Below are 21,036 nucleotides of genomic sequence, written 5' to 3'. Positions count from 1 at the left end.
CTCTGTTCATTCCAGGAGCAAGCTGGGTGGTCATGGTCAAATCAGTGTATTCAGATATCACATTTCCAGTTCTCTAGTCTAGATCATGGCTTGGAGGATCAGTAAAATGTCCTATGTTGACACATTCTCTTCACTCCTTGCAGGTCTGGTTTAATGAATAATATCCTGGCTTGACCAAACCACAAGAGTCCTGCAGGATCAGACCAAAGGTCCATCTTACTCAGCCTTGTGTTTCCAACCATGACCAATTGACCGTTTCTGAAAAGCCCAGAATCAAGAACATAATGGCTATAACTCTCTCTGGTTTTTCTCTCCTAGTAGTTGGTATGAAGAGGCATGGAGGAAAGAGCATCTCACCTGGTGGGGCAGAACTGTAGCAGTAGCCTGCTTGCACTGGCATCATGGCAGAGAGGGGCATGGGTGAAACTAGAATGAAGATGGGGCTACATGGACATTCTGGCTGGAGTGCAGGATTGGCTCTGCCAGTGTGCCCACGCAGCCCCAACAATGCTGTCACCTCACCCCTCCAAGGAAGAAGCAGGGATGCTGGTGCGTGGAGGCTACTGCTGCAGCTCTGTCTCACTGGATGACTAACATCACTGTTTGCAGTTACATTGGAAACAGCAAACTATGGTTTGATCAAACCCGCCTTTCCAGGATTGCAAATCAGGATCAAACTGTGGCGTTCAATCATGAATAAATAAGGAAGCTTGCTCAAATGACAGTTTTCCAATTAAAACAACAAGTGATCAAACCAGGAACACATGGACCACAGGGCTTGCTTCCCATCCTCCGAACCATAGTTTGTAGAATTGGAAACATGGAACCTACGAACAGCCACTGTCTCCAACCCTAGCCTGTCTCACAGATGCTGCCTGTTCAAATCAGCAGAGGTTCACCATGGTATCTTGAAAAGATCTTTCCCAAATCTGCCATGGGAAATCGAGATGCCCAATCTCTCGGTTAAACATGCAATCTTGCTAGTCACCTAAATTGACTTTTTGGGAAGCCGTCCTGACCCTGTGCTTTGACAGAGGGTTATTTTTAATTATTTCCTTTTAGACTGAGCCTAAAACACAGGAACATAGGAAGCTGTCATATACTGAAGGAGACCATTGTCAAAGCTGAGTGGCGGTGGCCCTCCAGGCTTTAAGACAGGGGTCTCATCCCTACCAAGAGATGCAAGGGGTTGAATCTGGATCCTTCTGACTGCAAAACAGATGCAGACGAGAGCCATGGCCCTTTGCTGCTGCAGTAACTCTATACTGACCGACTAAGTATAAGGTAACTCTATACTGGCAATATAAGGAAAAGAATGTACTTTGGGCGTATTTTGAACAAGCAGTGACGGAGACCAAAACTAGAAAAATAAGAGAGACAGCAAGTGGAAGATTTGGATGTCTTGCAAAAATTATAAAGAGAAAAGGGGGGGGGGTAATCTTTTACAAGCATGTTGCTGAGCACTGATTAACTAGACCTATCTGTTGCATGTTTATGCTGCCATTGCTTTTGTTTCTACAATCTCTTAGTTTCACACTGTGCTTGGTACAAGGACTTCTGATATTAAAAGTATTGACATGCATTTGAAAGGTACGCCATGACCCTTAATCCTTACAAGTTACAGCTCCAGTGTTGTTGCTTTTTCCTTTCCTTTTCTTTTTTGCAGAGAACAAACCTTTCTAAGAGAACATTTGATGAGCACTGGCTTGCCATCAAGCTCTCTTTATATTAAAATGAAGAACCCTGCTGAAAACATTTTGCTAAGCATATATATTTACAACATTCAATCAGCATGTGCAAAGATGTACAAAGGCCAAGCTTGTTCTCAGTCTCCCATCAAGAGTGATGAAGCTTGGAATTAAGGGAATGTTTTTGTTTTCCCAAAGAAAAACATCAGGCAACCCCTGGATATAGTTACTAAAGCAATGGCTGTCATGGATACAAGGTTAGAGGGGTTTGAAACATGGGGTTCAGGAAAGGGAGGATATGTTGTATTAGATGAAATAATTCAGGTCCGCATCCTGGTCTCATTAAAAGCACTGACAAAAGTAGAAAGGCTGTCCAGAAACTGACTGTGAATTGAAAAAACAAAACAGAACCACCACCCCAGGCAGGGATCTAATTTCATTTACACAGGGCATCTCAGAGAAAAGGTCTTTCCTTGACATGAAAAATACCAGGGGGCTATTTGCTGAAATACAGCAGGGCTGCAAACCTTCCTACTGGCAGGGCCCCTGGCAAAAATCCAGGGTACGCAAGGCAGAAATCCAGTTGAAACTTCCCTCCCTGCCATACCAAAAAAGACTTAGCTTGTGCAATCCCTAGTTTTCATGTAGAATGCTTCCATTTCTACTAACACTTCAAAACTGGCAACCTTGGAAGAGAGTCAGTTGGCCATTGATCTGCAGGCTCTCTTTCCCATCGCCTCTAAGAAGTGACAACCAGCCCCTCCACTTATTTGGAATTATAGAGAAAAAGGCATCTAGGTCAGAAGGCAGGATAGAGAGGAACTGCCCCCCTCCCCAGAAGCACTCATAGGAACACAGGACAATATGTTCATCTAGCCCAGTGCTGTCTACTCGGACTGGCAGCAGCTCTCCAGGATTTCCATCAGAGGCCTCTCCCAGCTCTCACCTGGACATGCTAGCTATTGAATATGGGACATTTTACACGCAATGCAAGTAAGAACATAAGAGAGGCCTGATGGATCAAGGCAACAGCCCATCTTATCATAGCATCCTGTCCTCTTAGTGGCCAACCAGATGCCTATGGGAAGCCCAAAGGCAGGATCTGAGTGCAACAGTACTCTCCCCACTTGAGATTTCTAGCAACTGCCATTCAGAGGCACACTGCTTCTGACATTGCAGGTAAAACATAGCAATCTGAGTCTCTGAATACTAAGCACCTTTGATATAAATAAAGGTAAAGGGACCCCTGACCATTAGGTCCAGCCTTGGCCGACTGGGGTTGCGGCGCTCATCTCGCTGTATTGGCCGAGGGAGCCGGTGTACAGCTTCCGGGTCATGCAACCAGTATGACTAAGCCGCTTCTGGCGAACCAGAGCAGCGAACAGAAATGCCGTTTACCTTCTCGCCGGAGCAGTACCTATTTATCTACTTGCACTTTGACGTGCTTTTGAACTGCTAGGTTGGCAGGAGCAGGGACCGAGCAACGGGGGCTCACCCCATCACGGGGATTCGAACCGCCGACCTTCTGATCGGCAAATCCTAGGCTCTGTGGTTTAACCCACAGAGCCACCCGCATCCTTTTGATATATATATCGCAAGACTATATTAGGAAGCATGAAACTTGTGTCCAAACAACTATGCAAAGCATTGCTGCAACTGGCTGCAAACTTGGGAATAAAAAACCAGCGAACTCAGCTGGACTCAACTTCCATGAAAATGTGCAAAGGACGTGGCTGTCAACCAACCTTCTTTCCCCATAAGAGAAAACCAGTTTAAGCACAAGTCAATTCAGCTTCATAACAGACCGATGCATCTTTTAAAGCTGTCCTCGGCTGTCTTTGTGTCACTTAAGCAACCACAAAATGTTGGCAGGCTGGCAGTGCGATCCTGCATGCATCTACTCAGAAGGAAGTCCCGCTAAGTTCAGTCTAACAGGGCCAGCCTGTACACACCTGTCTGGGGGGTAAGCCCCATCGAGCTCAGTGGGGCTAACCTCTGATGGTGCAATCCTGCACGCGCCTATGCAATCTCCTGTTATCAAACAGGTTCACCGCAGATGCAACTGTCCTGCTTGTCAAACCAGCTTTACTCTGGGCTGGTGTCATTTTGGTGTAATTGAAGCCGACAAGAGCTGTAGCTGAAGGGGGAGGCTAAACAGTCTTGATAGTGACCTCAAATGGCACCGGACTGTTTGATGAGCCTTACGGCTCCCTAGAAAGGGGTGATGTAACTAGAAGGAACTGAAGTATATTGCTATGCCTTAGCAATATAAGTGTGAATGTGCTTTTCTGATGAATAGCCTTGTTTTAACATTATTATTTGTATGTATTTATCTAAGAAAATGTATATGCTGTTTAATTGTAAGTAAAACCTCTAGCAAACAGAGGATGTCACTGCACATTACTCCTCATATTAAGGGAACCCTGAAAGGAGAGTGGTCAATTTGGAATAATTTGTAAGAAAATAAAATTAGGGCAGGGGAAGGAAAGCCTCAGGTCTTTTAGGCTGCAATTCTCTTGTAATGTTGCATTATGTTGTAAAACCCAATGGCTCAGTCTTGAATTTAGCATGGGAAACATGCTGCAGGCTTATGATGTACAACACATTACTATCAGCACTTAGTATATACCATACCCTCCAACATTTCTCCAATGAAAATAGGGAGTAGTAGTAGTAATTAATAATAATAATAATAATAATAATAATAATAATAATGCCCCATCCATCTGACTGGGTTGCCCCCACTGAACTGGGCAGCTTCCAACATATATAAAAACATAATAAAACATTAAAAACTTAAAAATATCCCTGTACAGGGCTGCCTTTAGATGTCTTCTAAAGGTTGTATAATTACTTATCTCCTTTGCATAACTCCATACCCTCCAACATTTCTGCAATGAAAATAGGGCTGTTCTTGGGGAAAGCAGGAAATTTCTGGATCAAATCAGAAATTGGGATGACTTCTGTAAATCCAGGACTGGCTCTAGAAAATAGAGACACTTGGAGGGTCTGAGATACGGTATCTAATATCCATCATTACAAGCACATCGGAGGGTTTTGTACCCTTCCGTGCAAAGCTGAGGAGCATTCGTGTTCCCTATCCCACTAGGAGCTGCCACAATTCATACGTCTGCATTCTACGTATCTTTCCTGTTCCAATTCTCCCCTAACTCAACTGGCAAACAATTCATTTTATTTATTTAACCAAGTTGTTACACCTCTTGATTGCAAAAACGCCTCTAAGCAGTTTACAAAAATATAAAAAGGTAACAACAACAAGCCCACAAAGTCCTTACAATCTAAACTGATACAGGAAGGACACACTGCAGTGCCTTCATTGCCTTTTTATACCGTGCAGCCTCTACCTCCAAGGAGCTCAATGTGGTATGCATGGTTTTTTTCCTACTCCCCTGTGAGGTAGGTTAGATGAGATATACTGTAGTGACTTGCTCAAGACCAGCCAGGTGGGGATTCGAACTTGGACCTTTCTGGGCCTAGTCAGTCATCCAAACCACTGCATCAAACTGCATCCCTTGTACAGAAAGGAGGCAAGGGTACTTGTTCACTACAGTGGTACCTCTGGTTACGAACTTAATTCGTTCTGGAGGTCTGTTCTTAACCTGAAACTGTTCTTAACCTAAGCTACCACCTTAGCTAATGGGGCCTCCTGCTGCTGCTGCGCCGCCACCATGCAATTTCTGTCCTCATCCTGAAACAAAGTTCTTAACCCGAGGTAATATTTCTGGGTTAGAGGAGTCTGTAACCTTAAGCATTTGTAACCCGAAGTGTTTTTAACCTGAGGTACCACTGCACACTGTAAGGAACAGGAGGAATGAGCTGGGCTTTTTAAGGGTAGGCTGTGCACAAATAAACATGGCACAGGCCAGAACCAGGTATCACTTTGTTTTTCTGGTATGGATCCAGGTACAGGATCCCGGATTCTTGTTGAGTCGTGTCCTTGGCACACTTCCATGTATGTACTCAAAAGATTTCTTCCCTCTTTCTTTTATTTAAAGCAATGTGTTTCGTTGGGAGAGGCTCAAAATCACTTAAGCGATGCCAATAAAGCTCCGTCCTCGTTGATGTTGTACGCAAATTGGACAAGAGTTATGACAAAACACACACACTCATTTTCCCTCTGTGCTGGCATAGATCCAAAGCATTTTTCAGGTGTGCTCAAGAAAGGGCTCTGCACCTCAGCAAGTCAAACATGGTACATGTGTCACAGATGGCAGCTCACAAGGAGTGGGGCCAATAAGTCTTTGGGGGCTTCAGTCAATTTGGTAGAGCCCAAAAGGGGGTCCAATATTATGCCAGCCTGCCTCCAGGCTTGGAGCATATCCAGAGGAACTTTTGATTGTGCTCTTTGAAAATCTGATTCCATGCTATATCATGATCCATACAGTGGTGAGGCTAACTTCCGAGTGGACATGTGTAGGAATGCATTGAGCTGTCGGACCTTTTTGGCTCTACAGGCCAGATCCTTGTCATAGAAGTACACCATTGGCCAAATTTGACAAGTGGGAGGGGCTACCCACCTGTCAATCACACATCTTTAGGAAGTGGGGAAACGTTTGGGTTTGAAAACAACAAACTAAAAGCCCCTTGGGTGTATAAAATTAGTTATAATTCTCTGGTCCTGGCCATTCACAATTTGGCACAGTGACATCTAGGAATCACTGCACTGGATAACACTTAGATTTTGTGTGTGTGTCTAAGGGGAGGGTGATAGCACTAAAGAATGGAACTAAGTTAAGGGTCACCAAGTCACTGATGATGTTTTAGACTAAATATAGACCTAGCATGATCCTTTAAAAAACTTGGGTTTTTTTACTGCTATGAATGACTTCCTTCTATGTTTGCAGATAGCCATGTGCTATGCATATTGGATGAAGAGGATTTCCCTACCTGCAACTGAAATGAAGGAAAAGCAGTGCAACATTTACAAATTGTGCTGCATAAAAATTTACTCTCGGGTCATTAAGGGTCAAATAACCAAAGCAGTGACTAAGTACCGTATTGTCTCGAGTCTAAAGTGTCATTGAAACTAACACGCACTTCCATTGTCAGAACCTTGGCGAATGTAAATGTGCCATCGAATCTAATGCACACCTTAATTTTCGCAATGCAATTTGACCAAAAAATGTGAGCATTAGATTCGAGGAAAAACGATATCTGCTACAAAGACCTCATTTCATACTTATGGTTATTTTTACGTAAGGCCTACTCAGAGTAGACCCATTGATACGAATGAACCAAAGTTAGTCATGTCCATTAACTTCAATGGGACTATTCTGAGTAGGGCTAACACTGAATACCACCCTAGGAATTGTTGCAGATGCATTTACTCACCCCTTCACACCAACACTCCCTGCGGGTGGCACATTTTATTTGTCTTACATGTGCACAGAGAGCCTAAATCTGAATTGCTGGTAATAGCACCCTGGTAGGTTGATCTTAAGGGACATGGGTGGCACTGTGGGTTAAATCACAGAGCCTAGGACTTGCCGATCAGAAGGTTGGCGGTTCGAATCCCCGCGACGGGGTGAGCTCCCGTTGCTCGGTCCCTGCTCCTGCCAACCTAGCAGTTCAAAAGCACGTCAAAGTGCAAGTAGATAAATAGGTACCGCTCCGGCGGGAAGGTAAACGCCGTTTCCGTGCACTGCTTTGGTGCACCAGAAGCGGCTTAGTCATGTTGGCCACATGACCTGGAAGCTGTACACTAGCTCCCTCGGCCAATAAAGGCGCCGCAACCCCAGAGTCGGTCACGACTAGACCTAATGGTCAGGGGTCCCTTTACCTTTAGGTTGATCTTAAGAGGAGCACAGTAAAGCATTTTTACACCACCTTTCTCCAAACAGCCAAGTTTTATGTTTCTAAATAGAAATAAACTGAACCAAAACAAAAGTTCCCCCAAAGTTACTCTTCCCCAATCTTGGCAGTGTAAGCACCTGGTGAATTCTTGGGTCATGTGCAAACATGCATCAAGACTCATGGCCCTAAAGCCTGAGTAAAATGCAAAACAACTAAAGTAAACTGAATCTGAAAAAAAGCATTAGCTCAGAGTTGATGAACTTGTGCCTGAAGAATGCAGCTGCAGGCTCATGCACATTATTACTTTCCTCTATACAAATAATAATAATAAATCTCTGTACAAATAAGTCTAGCATGTTTGGAAAGGTTCTAAGCCTAGCCTCCTTCAGGGCATGGTAGCTTATTGAGTGGAGCCTCACAGTTTAGTCACCCAACTGAGATCTACACTATGCAAGGGGAACCTGTGGCTTTCCAAATATTTTGAACCACATCATCCCTAACCATTGACCCTGCTGGCTGGGGTTGATGGGAGTTAAGAGTCTAGCAACATCTGGAAGGCACCAAGTTTCTTAATCCCTGAAGTAGGGCTTAACAATGCACTAAAAAGAAATTATCTTAATTAGCAGTGTTCTCTAGCTCAGTGGGGAAAACAGTTTCTAAAATAGCAAACATTGTTTTAATATCCACTGGAGGGGAAAAAAACAAGGTATTAAGCCAAAAAATACCTGGGCCCAACCCAAGGAAAATTCTGACAGTTACTATAGGCATATGTTCCATTGTTGCAAGTTTCCCAATGCTTTGGGGATTAAGGGTATACAACTTCTCTGAGATAGGATCCAAGCATAGCCAAGCAAAGGGCCAAACAACCTAGGTATGAATCACTAAGTCAGGCAAACCTCTCTGTTCTCCTCAATCTCTCCATTTGCAATAAGTAGGATGTTACCGACTTAGACAACCATATGAAGTAAGGCAACAAAATGAGCTTTGTGAAACAGCTGAATACTTTGAAGTGTTATACAAATAAAAATATTTTAACATTATTCAGAAAGGACTATTGATTTGAAACAATCTGAGAAAACATAAAACATGAGCCGGAGAAAGGGATTCAGAAGTGGAAAGGGATGCAGTATAAGAGTTTCATTTATAGTGGTTTCTTTCTGCAACAGGAACTGACTCCAGGTTAACTCTAAAGAATCTGAAAAAAAGCACTGAATGGCAAAACCAAACAAAGATTCTCATGGCGCCTTTAAAATTTATTACATTTATTGTGGTGTCAGGGTTTGCTGGAACAGACATAGCATGGCTAACCTTCTGAAAAACTGACCAGTTATCTATTACAGACAAAGGAGTCATTGATTACATCAGAGGGCAGCAGAGGCAGAAGCAAAGTAAATATTAATTTATAAAGTATCTGATCACAAAATGACGCAATTGGATGACACAGATTGTGGGAGGGGGATATTTGCTTTTTTGGTTGGCTTTTTAAAAAAAGAGTTCTGAGTGATTGCCTAGCAAAAATATTAGGCTGTAAAAAATCAAAATGGATATGATATGCAGCTTGAAGCTCATCATTCTAGTTTCTTAAGTCTTTAAAACAAAGCACTTTTTACTGTTCTTTCCTGATGTCAGTTTTACGTGCCTGTAGATCGCCCATCCCAAAAAATGTCTAATTGAAAGTAGACCCAACTTTTTAGTGTGGTAAGAAAACAAAGTGAAGATTCTCAAAAACTATCTTGGAAAATATTACTGAAAAATAAATCTATGCTAACATGATTACCTCAAAGATTTTTTTTTCCAGCAAAACTATTTCCATGGTCACAAACCTATTTACGTGGAAACAAGTTCTGCTGAAATCCATTGAACTTACTTCAGTGAAAATTGTAGGCTCTATACACTGCATAAAATTAAGGTTGCAATCCTTAAAACACTCAGTAAACCCCACTGGGATTACTTCTGAGTAAGCACACATAGGATCACTCTATGCAAAAGCTTTTATTCTACTGAAACCAGTATCCGAACATGGCTGTTATTTTAAAATGGTGTAAGTGTAATTTTATTCAAAGCAAGGGCGGTCATGGAAAGTTAGGTCCAAGGATTAACGCCAGAGAAGTTCTATTTCCATACGCCTGGTAGCATAATGGACAAGATCTGCAGGAATATCTTAAGCATGTTTAATCAGAACCAAACCAGCCATTTTTGGGACGGGGATTTGCGCTTGCCTCCCCTCCCCGGGACAATTGTCCTATGTAATGCAATTGCCCTAGAACTATTAATTAGTAAAGCCAGAAGCTTGGAAAGTTACAGGGCCATTCGCAACCCTTGAAGTGTGTGCGTAAAACAGAATTAATGCCGTTCGGAGATGTTGTCCACTAGCCTCCGCCGCGTTCCCTCCCTGGGCCAAACTCTGTCCTGGTTGTTGATGCAAAAAGCAGCGTGCCTCCTTCGCTCCATGCGGGCTGGCAGGCCTCCCTCGCCTGCCCCAATCAAGAGCCGCAGCGGCGGAGGAGTGGCCCGGGGGCGGCGGCCCAGGCCGGCGGCGAGAAGAGCTGCAAGCGGCGGAGGCGGAGGGGGAGGGGGAGGCGTGAAAGGGAAAGGAACAAAAGCAACCTCTCTCTCCGTTGAAACCGGCCAGGTACCAGCTGTTATGCCTATGACACTTCTAGTGCCAGAGCCATTAGGCACATATTTCCGGGAGGGGGGTGTCATTTGCCGCATGCAAATAGAGGGTGTCTTTTTTTTCCCCTGAGCAGACCACCCTTTTTTCCCCATTGCAACAAAGCTAATTCATTCACGCAGCCCAAACCCGCCGCTCCCCACCCGCTTACCTTCCGCAGCTCGTTCTCGATCTCGCCCGCTTTCAAGACGATGGGCCCCCGCACGGCGTACTCCACCGCTTTGACCTGGGGGTTCATGGATTCCAGCGTGAGGATCTTTTCCCGGGTCTGCTTCTCCTTGATCGGTATCGCAGAGGCCTTGGCAGCGCTGCTCCAGTCTTTCCCCAGCGGCCGGCGGGGCCGGGCGACCGATCTCGGCTGCTTGTTGCCGGCCACGAGCGAGGAGACGAAGCGCACGGCCGCCTCTGTCCGTTCATTCTTGCTGCTCGGGCGAGCGGCTTCTTTCGCGAGTCCCGAGAGGCGATGCATGCTCCCCCTTGGAGGGTGCAAATTCCAGAGGTGGTGGGGAAAGCAATCACATCCACCTCTAAAAAAAAGCAACAACAAAAACACCCCCCAAACAACCCACTGTTATTTCGCAACAGAGATGCAGTAAGACCTCACGAGCAAAATTTTAAAATAAAATAAAATCAACGTTGCCCGGGTACAAGTGCATGCTTGGCAAGGTTCTTTTTTTCCTCCTCCAAGCTTCCAAGCAACTTGACGGAAAGAGGGCAGAGTTGGGTCTTTACAAGAAAGAGCAGTTATGCTCTCGCCCAATGAGGAGGAAGACTCCCAGCACTGCAAGGATTAGGTCCTCGCAGTCGCAATCTGTATTCTCTGCAGAGGAGCAAAGTCCGGGGAAATCCCATCCGGCCAAAGACCCGAGACACCCCCAACTGCAAGCCCGCCCCTCCAAGACCCTCTTTTTCCCGCTACCGCCTGTGGAGATAAGAGATTGCACCAGCCAGGACTGTCAGCCGCGCTGCCTGGTGGGTCTTGTAGTCCTGCTTGCCTCTAGCTGAGCCAACCCAGTAGCACCAGGTGGTGACATATAAAACTACCACGCCCAGAATCCCCTCCTAGGTAGAGCAGCCTAGTGCTTGTATTTTGTCATTGTGCTTGCGAGGATGTGGGATGGAGTTGGCTGCGTGGGTAATAATGGGGAGATCACGCCACGTCTAAAATGCGATCTCCTTAAATAGTAGCTTGTGTAGTTTGCTGGCTTTTAATTTTAAAAGGCGAGGCTATTTGAGAAACGTTGCCGTAATTATTGTTTCCCCCACGGCGGTGCAGTTCCAAATTGAAGAAGGCTCCCCAGGTCGCGCAAACAGTGCATGCGTTAAAGAGAACCTGGAAGAGAAATGCTCCTGCAATTTCAAAGCCCGTGATAAAGGGTACAATCCTATCGTGTCCTGTGCATACTAATAGCGTGGTCATTATCCGTGTGCAGTTTATTGTGCAGCGACAATGGAACCAGCTGCAGGAAACGCCAAAGTATACACCAGTAAAAATCTCACACAGAGAGAAAAACAAAGGGAGAAGCTTTCTCAAAATACAACCCACTGAAAACTCAACAGGCTTAGTGGTCACAGAGTACAGGGCTAGGGGGTGGAAGGGAGTATTCTAATAAGGGGCATGGCTTGCAACACACTGTGCAGGAGCAGCTATACTGCAACATTCTGTTGCAGGCACACTTAACCACAATTTCTAGGGATATGGCTCCACTGAGCTGGATGTGACATCCAAATAAACTTGTTTAAGATGAAAACTGTAAAGTGTCTTGGCTGCACTGTAAAACTCACCCATAAGGATATAAGAAGAGCCTAGTCCACAATCTTGTTCTCACAATTGCCAGCCGGGTGCCTGTTTGAAGCTTGCAAACAAGGCCAGAACTCAACAGCCTACAGTTTCCAGCAACGTATTCAGAAACATTACTGCCTCCAATCATGGATCTCAGGGTTGCGGGTTCGAGCCCCACATTGTGCAAAAAGGTTCCTGCATTGCAGGGGGTCAGACTAGATGACCCTTGTGGTCCCTTCCAACTCTTCAGTTCTATGATTCTTTGGCACCAGAGCATACGTATCATGGTTAGTAGCCATTGGTAGCCTTATCCTTCATAAATTTGTCCAACTCCCCCCTCCCCACAATGAAATCTCTGGATGTTGCTCAGAAACTTTCAGCAGTGAAAAATAAGATTGTTAATATTATTACCTACAGCTGGACAAGGTTAAATCCTCATGTTGCTTCATCCTGTACAGGGGCGGAATTAGGTTTGATGAGGCCCAAGCTACTGAAGGTAATGGGGCCCTTCATATGCCCAGCTGTCCTTTGTCAAAAACAAATTGTCGTTGTTTTTTGTGTTGAATATATGCTATATGATAATTGATGGACCTACTAGGTATCTAAAGCCATTTGCCACTGTTGCTGTATGTAGGTTTTATTTTATTTGCTTTTTATCTTATATTTTGGAAATGTACATCCAGTTTTTTCTCTTTAAATTTTTTGGGGGCCCCCAAGAGAGTGGGGCCCTAAGCTATACCTTGTTTAGCTTATATGTAAAACCGGCACTGATCCTGTGTATCTATCAACTGGCTAGAGGCTTGCACAAGATGTGAGTGGCTTGTCCTATTCTCAAAACAGATTTTCAAAGGTAGTTCCCCTCTAGTAAATGTGCCTAGGATTAAGGCCCTAAGGCTAAAGCAAAGAAAGAAAAAGTGGGAGTACAACTACTTTTGTACAAGGAAGAGCATTTATGACTCAATATAAGCCACCAGCAACGATAAGAGAACAGCACTGAACTGTTGCACAATTAATTGGGCCTGTTCAGCAACAGTGTTTTTCCACTAATGATGCTTACATTTTTGACATGGAAAATAACTATGCAGTCTGATGACTTTATATGTAAATTTGAGAGCCATGGCTCTTGCTCCCAGGTAAATGTATATTGAACATACAGTAGTACCTCAGGTTAAGTATTTAATTCGTTCCGGAGGTCTGTTCTTAACCTGAAACTGTTCTTAACCTGAAGCACCACTTTAGCTAATGGGGCCTCCTGCTGTTGCCGCGCTGCCGGAGCACAATTTTTGTTCTTATCCTGAAGCAAAGTTCTTAATCTGAAGCACTATTTCTGGGTTAGCAGAGTGTGTAACCTGAAGCGTATGTAACCTGAAGCATATGTAACCTGAGGTACCACTGTAATAAGAAGCTGCTGGATCAGTATACTGTATACTATTCTCATAGTGGCCATTCAAATGCCTGTAGCAAACCAGCAAGCAGGATTTGAGCACAAGAGCCCTCTTCCCCCCTGTGTTTTCCAGCAACTGGTATTCAGAGACATTGCTGCCTCCAGTTGTGGAGGCAGAGCATAGCCATCATGGGTATTGGATAGGTCCATACATTTGTGTGGCCAGCAAGAAAATAATAATTGACAACAATGATGTTCTATTCACTATGAATGATAGTTGTGTGTACTAATCTACAGCACATGGCACATAAGGCTTTACATAGAGAATAACCAAATCCAGCACATGCTTTCATATGACAGCCCTTTAGGACGCATTTAATTGGCATCTCTTACAAAATCCAGTGCAAATGCTTGAGAAGAGGGCATATAATTAATTTGAATACAGTCATACCTCATGTTATGTTTGCTTCATGTTACGTTCTTTCAGGTTATGTCCCGTGGCGATCCGGAAATACTAAAAAGGGTTACTTTCGGGTTTCGCCGCTCGCGCATGCACAGAAGTGCAAAATGACATCACGCACATGCGCAGAAGCGGCGAATCGCAACCCACATGTGCGCAGAGGCGCCGCTGTGGGTTGCGCTCTTTTCATGTTGCGAACGGGCCTCTGGAACGGATCCCGTTCGCAACCAGAGGTACCACTGTACATATATTATAATATACACACTGCTTGTTTTTTTGATTAAATTTTTTTTTAAAGGGGAATTGAATATTTCTGAACCATTTAAAGCTCATCTACACAGAATGGAAGATGGCAGGATCCCCAAGGACATACTCTATGGGGAGCTGGCTTCAGACGATGGGCTTGTAGGCAGAAAAACTCTACGTTACAAAGATATCTGCAAAAGGTGTTGGCAACATCAACCCCGCCTTATGGGAATCCCTTGCCTAGAGACAGTCAATTTGTGTATCCACAGCAGTGACCAGAGCAGGAATGACTCCTGGGAGGAGTGCAAAGAGAAGAAATGCCATAGTGCACCTGTAGAAGCAAAACCAGATCTGGCCTACCTGCAATAAAACATATCTCTCCTGCATTGTTCTCTACAGCCAGAGCAGGCGCTGTAACTCTCCAGTGGTTTGATTTTACCTCCAGGTGCATTCTTCCATTGTCTCCCAAGACAGATGGATGCCAACAAATTTAAAGGCTGTTTTATCAATATGTAGAAAAGGCCCATGCATATCTACACAGAAGTAACAGCAAAATCCTAGTCATGTCCACTCAGAAATGAGTCTTGGTGATTTCAGTGGGATTTATTTCCAGGTAATCATGTACAGAATTGCAACCGTAGGCAACAATCCTATACCCATTGAATTCAATGTGCCCTCTGTATACGCAGGTATAGGATCGCTTGTCAGTGTTACAAGCTGCACTGCCTGTAAGTCTGATCCACAAGCCATTTATGCAGAAGTACTTTGATATAAAATTAATTTCCAAAATCTTCCGATTCATCAGTTGTTCGTGTCTCAGTATGCAGCACTGTAGGCTGTGACACAACAATGCCATCTCTATGATTAACAAAAAGCTGCTGGATATTGTTGTTGCTGTGCAGGTTGGTAATCTTTGATGTTTCATGAGAACTATTGGCAGAACTATGACCTTTGTAAAATAATGATGTAAATACTCTGTCTTCACCAGTTTTGATGTTTACTTAAATTTCTGACAGTTGCACAAATAACTTGTATGTGTCAAGTTAATTAAGTAAAGAGACTGTGTTGTTACATTATTGGTTCGGAGAAATCTAGTATGATCAAACAAGTACTTTGGCTATAGGTGCTTCATTAAATTAAAAAGAAAACTACAACATTCCAGGCCTCATTTAACTAATGCCCCAAGGGATAACTGTTTCGTTCGTTGGTATTATACTAAATTTTACTCAGAGTAAATAACTGAAATTAATGAACATGACTTTGTTGTTGTTTAGTCATTTAGTCGTGTCCAAATCTTCATGACCCCATGGACCAGAGCACGCCAGGCACTCCTGTCTTCCACTGCCTCCCGCAGTTTGGTCAAACTCATGCTGGTAACTTCGAGAACACTATCCAACCATCTCGTCCTCTGTCATCCCCTTCTTCTTGTGCCCTCCATCTTTCCCAACATCATGACTTAGTAAGGTCCATTAATTTCAGTTGGTCTACTCTGAGTAAAACTTAGTTGACTGCTACCCACTGAGTCTAGTTTTTCTTCAGGAATTAAATTCACTTTGTATGTGAGTTGGTTTTTTTGCTACAATGTATATATCAAAGAGGAAGAATGTTTGAATAACATGCTACAGCCTGTATTATTCTGAGCCAAAGTGAGAAAAGTTGATATGCCCTAAAAATAGAGATTAATTATCTCAGTAACTAGGTGCATAATTGGAGTGTTATTTATTAAAAGGCATGCACTGCAAGGTCCCTGGTCCAACCCTCAGCTCATATGAGAACTTCCTAGATGGCTTTATATAATATGCCACATTTCTTAGCCTTAGCATCTCATTTTTAATTAGCAAAACCTTCAGCAGGAAAATACTTTTCTGTACTGTCTGCACTGTGAAATGTGAAGCACTAGAGAACTTAATAAATTCATTGTGCAAATACAGTACAGTAATAAGCATTTAGCATCCTGCAGGTGTGGAAAACTATGCCCTTGTTTTTTGCTTTCCCATCTAGGATGGAGAGAGTTAAGTTCAAGCAAGAACTATAAACGAAAGCTATATATAGGTGCAAAGAGAATAGCTGAAATTATTAGGCACTTCCTCTGACAATATTTCTGAAATGTTACTAAGTTTAAAAAAGATAAAAAGAAAATAAGATACTAATGCTGGCACAGTAAAATTAGACAGTGATCAAGAAATCAAGATCATGAGAAGGGATAACTTTATGTAACTGAATAAGTAAAGGGAAGGGCCTTTCCAATATATTTTGGTGCCAATGTATAAAGTCTGATTTATGTTTTTCCTTAATGATAAATATATACTAATACATTTAATGGCATAAAATCTTCAGTCCTTTAATGGTGCTTGAAGTCTGCCACTGGAAGCAGCTCCTATGAGTTACATCACTTCTAGAGCCAAGATTATTGTATGCTGCCTACACTGGAAAAGACAGCATTGCAAGTACATCTTTGTAATAATGTTGACAGGTCTATGGGCTGTCTAAAGCAATAACCTTCAGAGAGATTCCCCTGCCTGGAGACCTCATCCTCCTGGATGCATTATGAAATCAAAGTGTGGAAACAGAATGAGAAGAAATGAATTAACATTTTGTTCAAAATAAGAACATTGCATAATTGTAAGGTGGAATTTCCCCTCTTAAATATGATGTTCTCTGTGTTAGGTGCATGGAATTAGTAGGTTGTTCCCAGATATGACTAAGGTCTTCATTGTAAAAACTTTTAGGGGCTCTTTAATAAAGATGTATAAAATAAATACGTATTCTCAGGGGGCAAGTAATAAAATAATAGAATTTTAGAGTTGGAAGGGACACTGAGGATCATCTAGTCCAGCCCCCAGCAATGCAGAAATATGCAGCTATCCCATATGGGGATCAAATCTGCAACCCTGGTGTTTTCAGCAGCATGCTCTAACCAACTGAGCTACCCAGGCAGGGTATGGGAAAAGATGTAATATGTAGGAATTTTTAAATATCTGGGTGGGGCTGTGGGTTAAACCACAGAGCCTAGGGCTTGCTGATCAGAAGGTCGCGGTTTGAATTCCCGCGACGGGGTGAGCTCCCATTGCTTGGTTCCAGCTCCTGCCCACCTAGCAGTTCAAAAGCACAGCAAAGTGCAAGTAGATAAATAGGTACTGCTCCAACGGGAAGGTAAACGGCGTTTCCATGCGCTGCTCTGGTTCTCCAGAAGCGGCTTAGTCATGCTGGCCACATGACTTGGAAGCTGTATGCCGGCTCCCTCGGCCAATAAAGTGAGATGAGTGCCTCAACCCCAGAGTCGGCCACGACTGGACCTAATGGTCAGGGGTCCCTTTACCCTTTACTAACAAAATAATAGTATTAACATTGAAAAAATGGGAGAGGAGTTTAATACAAATGCTAGAGCCAGACATGACAAATATAGGCTTATAATCCTCAGATATGGCTGTTTTGCCCATTAAATGCTTCTTTTGCCCTGATTCTTTATCTTGTGGGAAGAGAGGTGATGGATTCTGAATTCTTTACTCAATTATGTAGACTAGAAGGTCTGCTTGTTTTATGAAAACAACAGAGGTTATCAAAATTCTATCACTATCATCTTTGTTACTCATCTCTGTCCTAAAGTTTAAAGTGTCTTCTTAATTTCCTTTATTTTTGTGATCACTTTGCATTTTTATAGAGCAGTCAGCTGTGAAAGTGGTTAATGTGTAAAAGTCATTGTCCTTGAATAACACCACATTTGTTTTCAGAGACAAATCAGGAAGACAGCCTCGCTACAAGGACTTGTGAAGAAAACCTCTTTGCTAGGCCCCTGCAGCAAGTATAGTACCTGAATGTATGAGGAAATCATTTGGAAGCTACGCAGAAGAGACAAGATTAAACTTGCTTTACTTTGGCAGATGTTTTTGCTTGAGCTGTTTATTTTTTTCCATTTTAGGTGAAGGACTTCACTTCTGTTGGCATTCACCCATATCATTTCAGCGGCAAACTAAAATGCTTCCTGTTGAAGAGCACAAGAATATGGCAATAGCAAATATCAGGCAGAAGAATGTCTCTGTGGGTCTCTGTTGAATACATATGAGAAAACATGGGTCTGTGAGAAATATCTTCAAATTAAGTTACAACTAGGGATGGAGGAAAATTTCTTTTTCTTTTGCATTGTAAAGTGAACCTACCTAATTTGCACTTCTTGAACCAACGTATGAATTGAAACACAGCTATCCTTCAAAATTTACACTTCTCCAAATTTTGTGAGGCAGTTCTCCAACCAAACAATATATGCAAAAATGCATAGTTTGGAGGGTAATGTACATAAAACACACTAGTGAAAATAACATACAAAAATCCTTTATATTAGGGCAAATTGTTTACAATAATGTTTACAAAGATAACATAGAAAAATGTGTTTATTAGGAGAAATTTGCCCTGAAACGTTGACTAATTTTCATGTTTGTTTTTTTAAATTGTTACAGAAATGTGAAGAATTGGATTTAAGATTGGAAAAATGAGAAATGTAGAGAAACAAAAGTGACAGGTTCGTCCATCCCTAGTTACAACCTTTGCTTTGAGCTGGAAGCCTGTTTGAACAGTGTCTATGCTCTGAGTCTTTGGAATCTATCCTGTGTGAACCAATTATGATATCATTTTGTGAATACCATTTTGTGGAAATTTCAAAATGTAAAAACCAGGACATCCCAAAAGTTGTAGAAGATTGACTTGCCTAAGATCCAGGGCAAAGTGCCGCCTTTTGGAAATTCCCCCCAGATGTCAATTCCGCCTTTGAAATCCCTGTAATGTCCAGGAAAATCCGGACGTATGGAAGCCCTGTGTAACATACTATTTTTGCAGAGTGTGGTTTGAGTATCTCCTTGATTCAGATAGATGAATCCGTAAGAATTAACCCCATGGTTCTATATTTGATGACTCACCCAATTTATAACTTCCTTTCCCCTTGAAGCTTTGGAAGTGTGCTGTTTCCAGCAGGAGTTCATCTACAAACCTTGCTATTACATTCACTCTGGATTACTAGTACTGTACAAAAGGCCATGCAGCCTCCCCACCCCCACCCCTGCAAGCATTCATAGGAAGCTGCCTTGTATTGAGTCCGGCCATCTAGCTCAGTATTGTCTACTCTGACTGGCAGCAGCTCTCCAGTTTCAGACAGGAGACATTCCTGGCCGAACCTGGAGATGCCAAAGATTGAAAATGGGATGTCCTGGATTCAGTGCTGATCCCCTGCCATGGAGCTATGGACCTTGCCCAAAGAGAGCTGGAGTGGAACCAGTAACAATTTAATCACCAGGCTTTCAAGTTTTGTCTTTAAGGGCACTCAGCAAGGACTAGTTACCCCCTAAGATCCCTAGGTCTGAGAGGGTGTGGGGCATTGCCTTCCCTGAATTATGAAACAAGACCATTTTGATGTTGTATTGTTGTTTCCATTTGTGTGTTTTTGAGACAAAAAAATTGGTGCTGCATGGGTGCCCAACAACACGTCTCTATGTGGCAAGCTTACCATATCAATATGTGACACTTATTCAAAAATGTCCCTTTGCAGAATCTATTTTATTGTATGGCTCTTCTGTTTATTTTATTCTAACTTCAATAATGCACTCCATTGGTCATTTAAAAAAATTATAATTATCTTGTTTGTATGTTGTTCTTTTTGAAAACTAAATAAGCACCTCATTTTTTAAAAAATAAAGTCCCCTAGCTATCCTGCCACACGAAGAATCAGAATGACTGAGGGGTGTAAAAAAAGAAAAGAAAAAGGGTGTGCTCCTCCTGTGTCTTTTTTCTATCTTTGAGACCTCCAGATACTAAGCAGTCTATAAATACTCCTAATGATAATAAAAATATGAATAGTAAAATGTGTTTATAATGAGCAGGCATGCCTAGGATGGCGCTGTTAATAAGAGAATAAGTTGAATTATGTTTCAAATGTTTTTCTTTGCTGCCTTTGTAAATAGATGCTACTCTTTTTATTTTTAAGATATTGTATATTCAATGTTGATATGATTTGCACTAGTATGATCTATGTGAGGTTGCTGAACTTTTTTGAATTTTGAAAAAAATAATCGAAAACTGAATATTAACTTTTTTTAAAAAAATATGTCGTCGTCGTCCCCTTCTCCCCCGTTTCTAATCCGTGCCTGCTTCTTTTATTTGATGTATTTCCCGCCTTTTCCTCCTCAGGCGTATCCCCTCCCCTTCTGCTCCATCAACCCCCAAACCGTCACTGAGGCGACTCTCCAAGCCCTCCCCTCTTGCCCCCACCCTCGGCGCCGTCTTTCATATCTAATTCCACCAATCCCAGAGTGAAAACGAGCCTTGTCATTTCATAAGCTCCGCCCCTTTACCTCTCGCAACTGATAAAGAGGTGTGGCTTTTGGCAGTAGGAAAACGGTTTCCTGTTTCGGCTTTGAAAAGCCTCCGTTGTGCCCGCGCGCGCACACACGCACGCACGAGCGTCCCCGGGGTTTGGCAGTGGTCAGGCCGCCGGCGGAGCTTTGGAGGTCCAGCCCGCGCGCGCGCGCACAGAAGGGGAGGGGGGGGTGAGTGTGGGCAGGCGCGCGCGCGTGGCGGCGGCGGCGGTGACTGCTACTGGCTGTGATTGGCGCGAGGGCTTAGTTCCATCCAGGTGGGAGGGGCGGCTCGCTCTCGGTCTCTCTCTGTGTCTCCTTTGCAAAGCTGAGCAGTAAGTAGCATCTGCTGCTGTGCGCGAGACCAGCCAAGGAGCATGTCTGCAGGCAGGGCCAAGAAAGTGAAGATGGCCACCAAGTCCTGCCCAGAGTGCGACCAGCAGGTAAGGCTTTAGTAGTGTGAATAAGGAGATCGACCCGAAAAGGTGGAACACGTCCTCCCTGGCTCAGGTTGTGGGTAAAGGAGGACACATCGAAATGCCCCAAGTGCTTTTTCTCCATCCTGAGTTTAACAGCTTACCTTAAGCATCCAGGTGTGTTGCATTGCATTGCATTGCATGCCCACATAGGCATTGCATGCCCACAT

General features: G+C 43.3%; 2 protein-coding genes and 2 long non-coding RNA genes across 5 annotated transcripts in view; 2 read left to right on the top strand and 2 right to left on the bottom strand.

Moving 5' to 3' along the window:
- GPT2 (glutamic--pyruvic transaminase 2) overlaps positions 1-11,430 on the bottom strand; it is a 27,273-nt gene extending 15,843 nt beyond the window's left edge. Inside the window, exon 1 of the mRNA XM_083451900.1 lies at positions 10,328-11,430. Coding sequence (XP_083308026.1) covers positions 10,328-10,645 — 318 coding nt within the window. The 5' untranslated portion in view covers positions 10,646-11,430. The remainder of the gene's footprint in view (positions 1-10,327) is intronic.
- LOC310682799 lies at positions 9,278-20,127 on the top strand. 2 transcript variants are annotated; one of them, XR_014514172.1, is made up of 3 exons: positions 9,278-10,134; positions 16,523-16,671; positions 17,781-20,127. It is a non-coding gene; the product is annotated as an uncharacterized lncRNA (long non-coding RNA). The 2 variants fall into 2 exon arrangements; XR_014514173.1 differs by lacking the exon at positions 9,278-10,134 and having other exon boundaries at positions 15,976-16,671.
- LOC310682792 lies at positions 17,903-20,524 on the bottom strand. The gene is made up of 2 exons (XR_014514161.1): positions 20,388-20,524; positions 17,903-18,095 (listed from the first exon to the last, which is right to left on the bottom strand). It is a non-coding gene; the product is annotated as an uncharacterized lncRNA (long non-coding RNA).
- The window catches only part of LOC310682770 (UPF0547 protein C16orf87), a 12,628-nt gene continuing 12,019 nt past the window's right edge, over positions 20,428-21,036 (top strand). Inside the window, exon 1 of the mRNA XM_083451986.1 lies at positions 20,428-20,833. Within this exon, the coding sequence (XP_083308112.1) occupies positions 20,768-20,833 (66 nt within the window). The 5' untranslated portion in view covers positions 20,428-20,767. The remainder of the gene's footprint in view (positions 20,834-21,036) is intronic.

The sequence above is a fragment of the Podarcis tiliguerta genome (assembly GCF_965153285.1).
Source record: "Podarcis tiliguerta genome assembly, chromosome: 8".
NCBI lineage: Eukaryota > Metazoa > Chordata > Lepidosauria > Squamata > Lacertidae > Podarcis > Podarcis tiliguerta.
The sequence above is the reverse complement of the archived record's forward strand: the minus strand, read 5'-3'. Positions and strand labels throughout refer to the sequence as shown.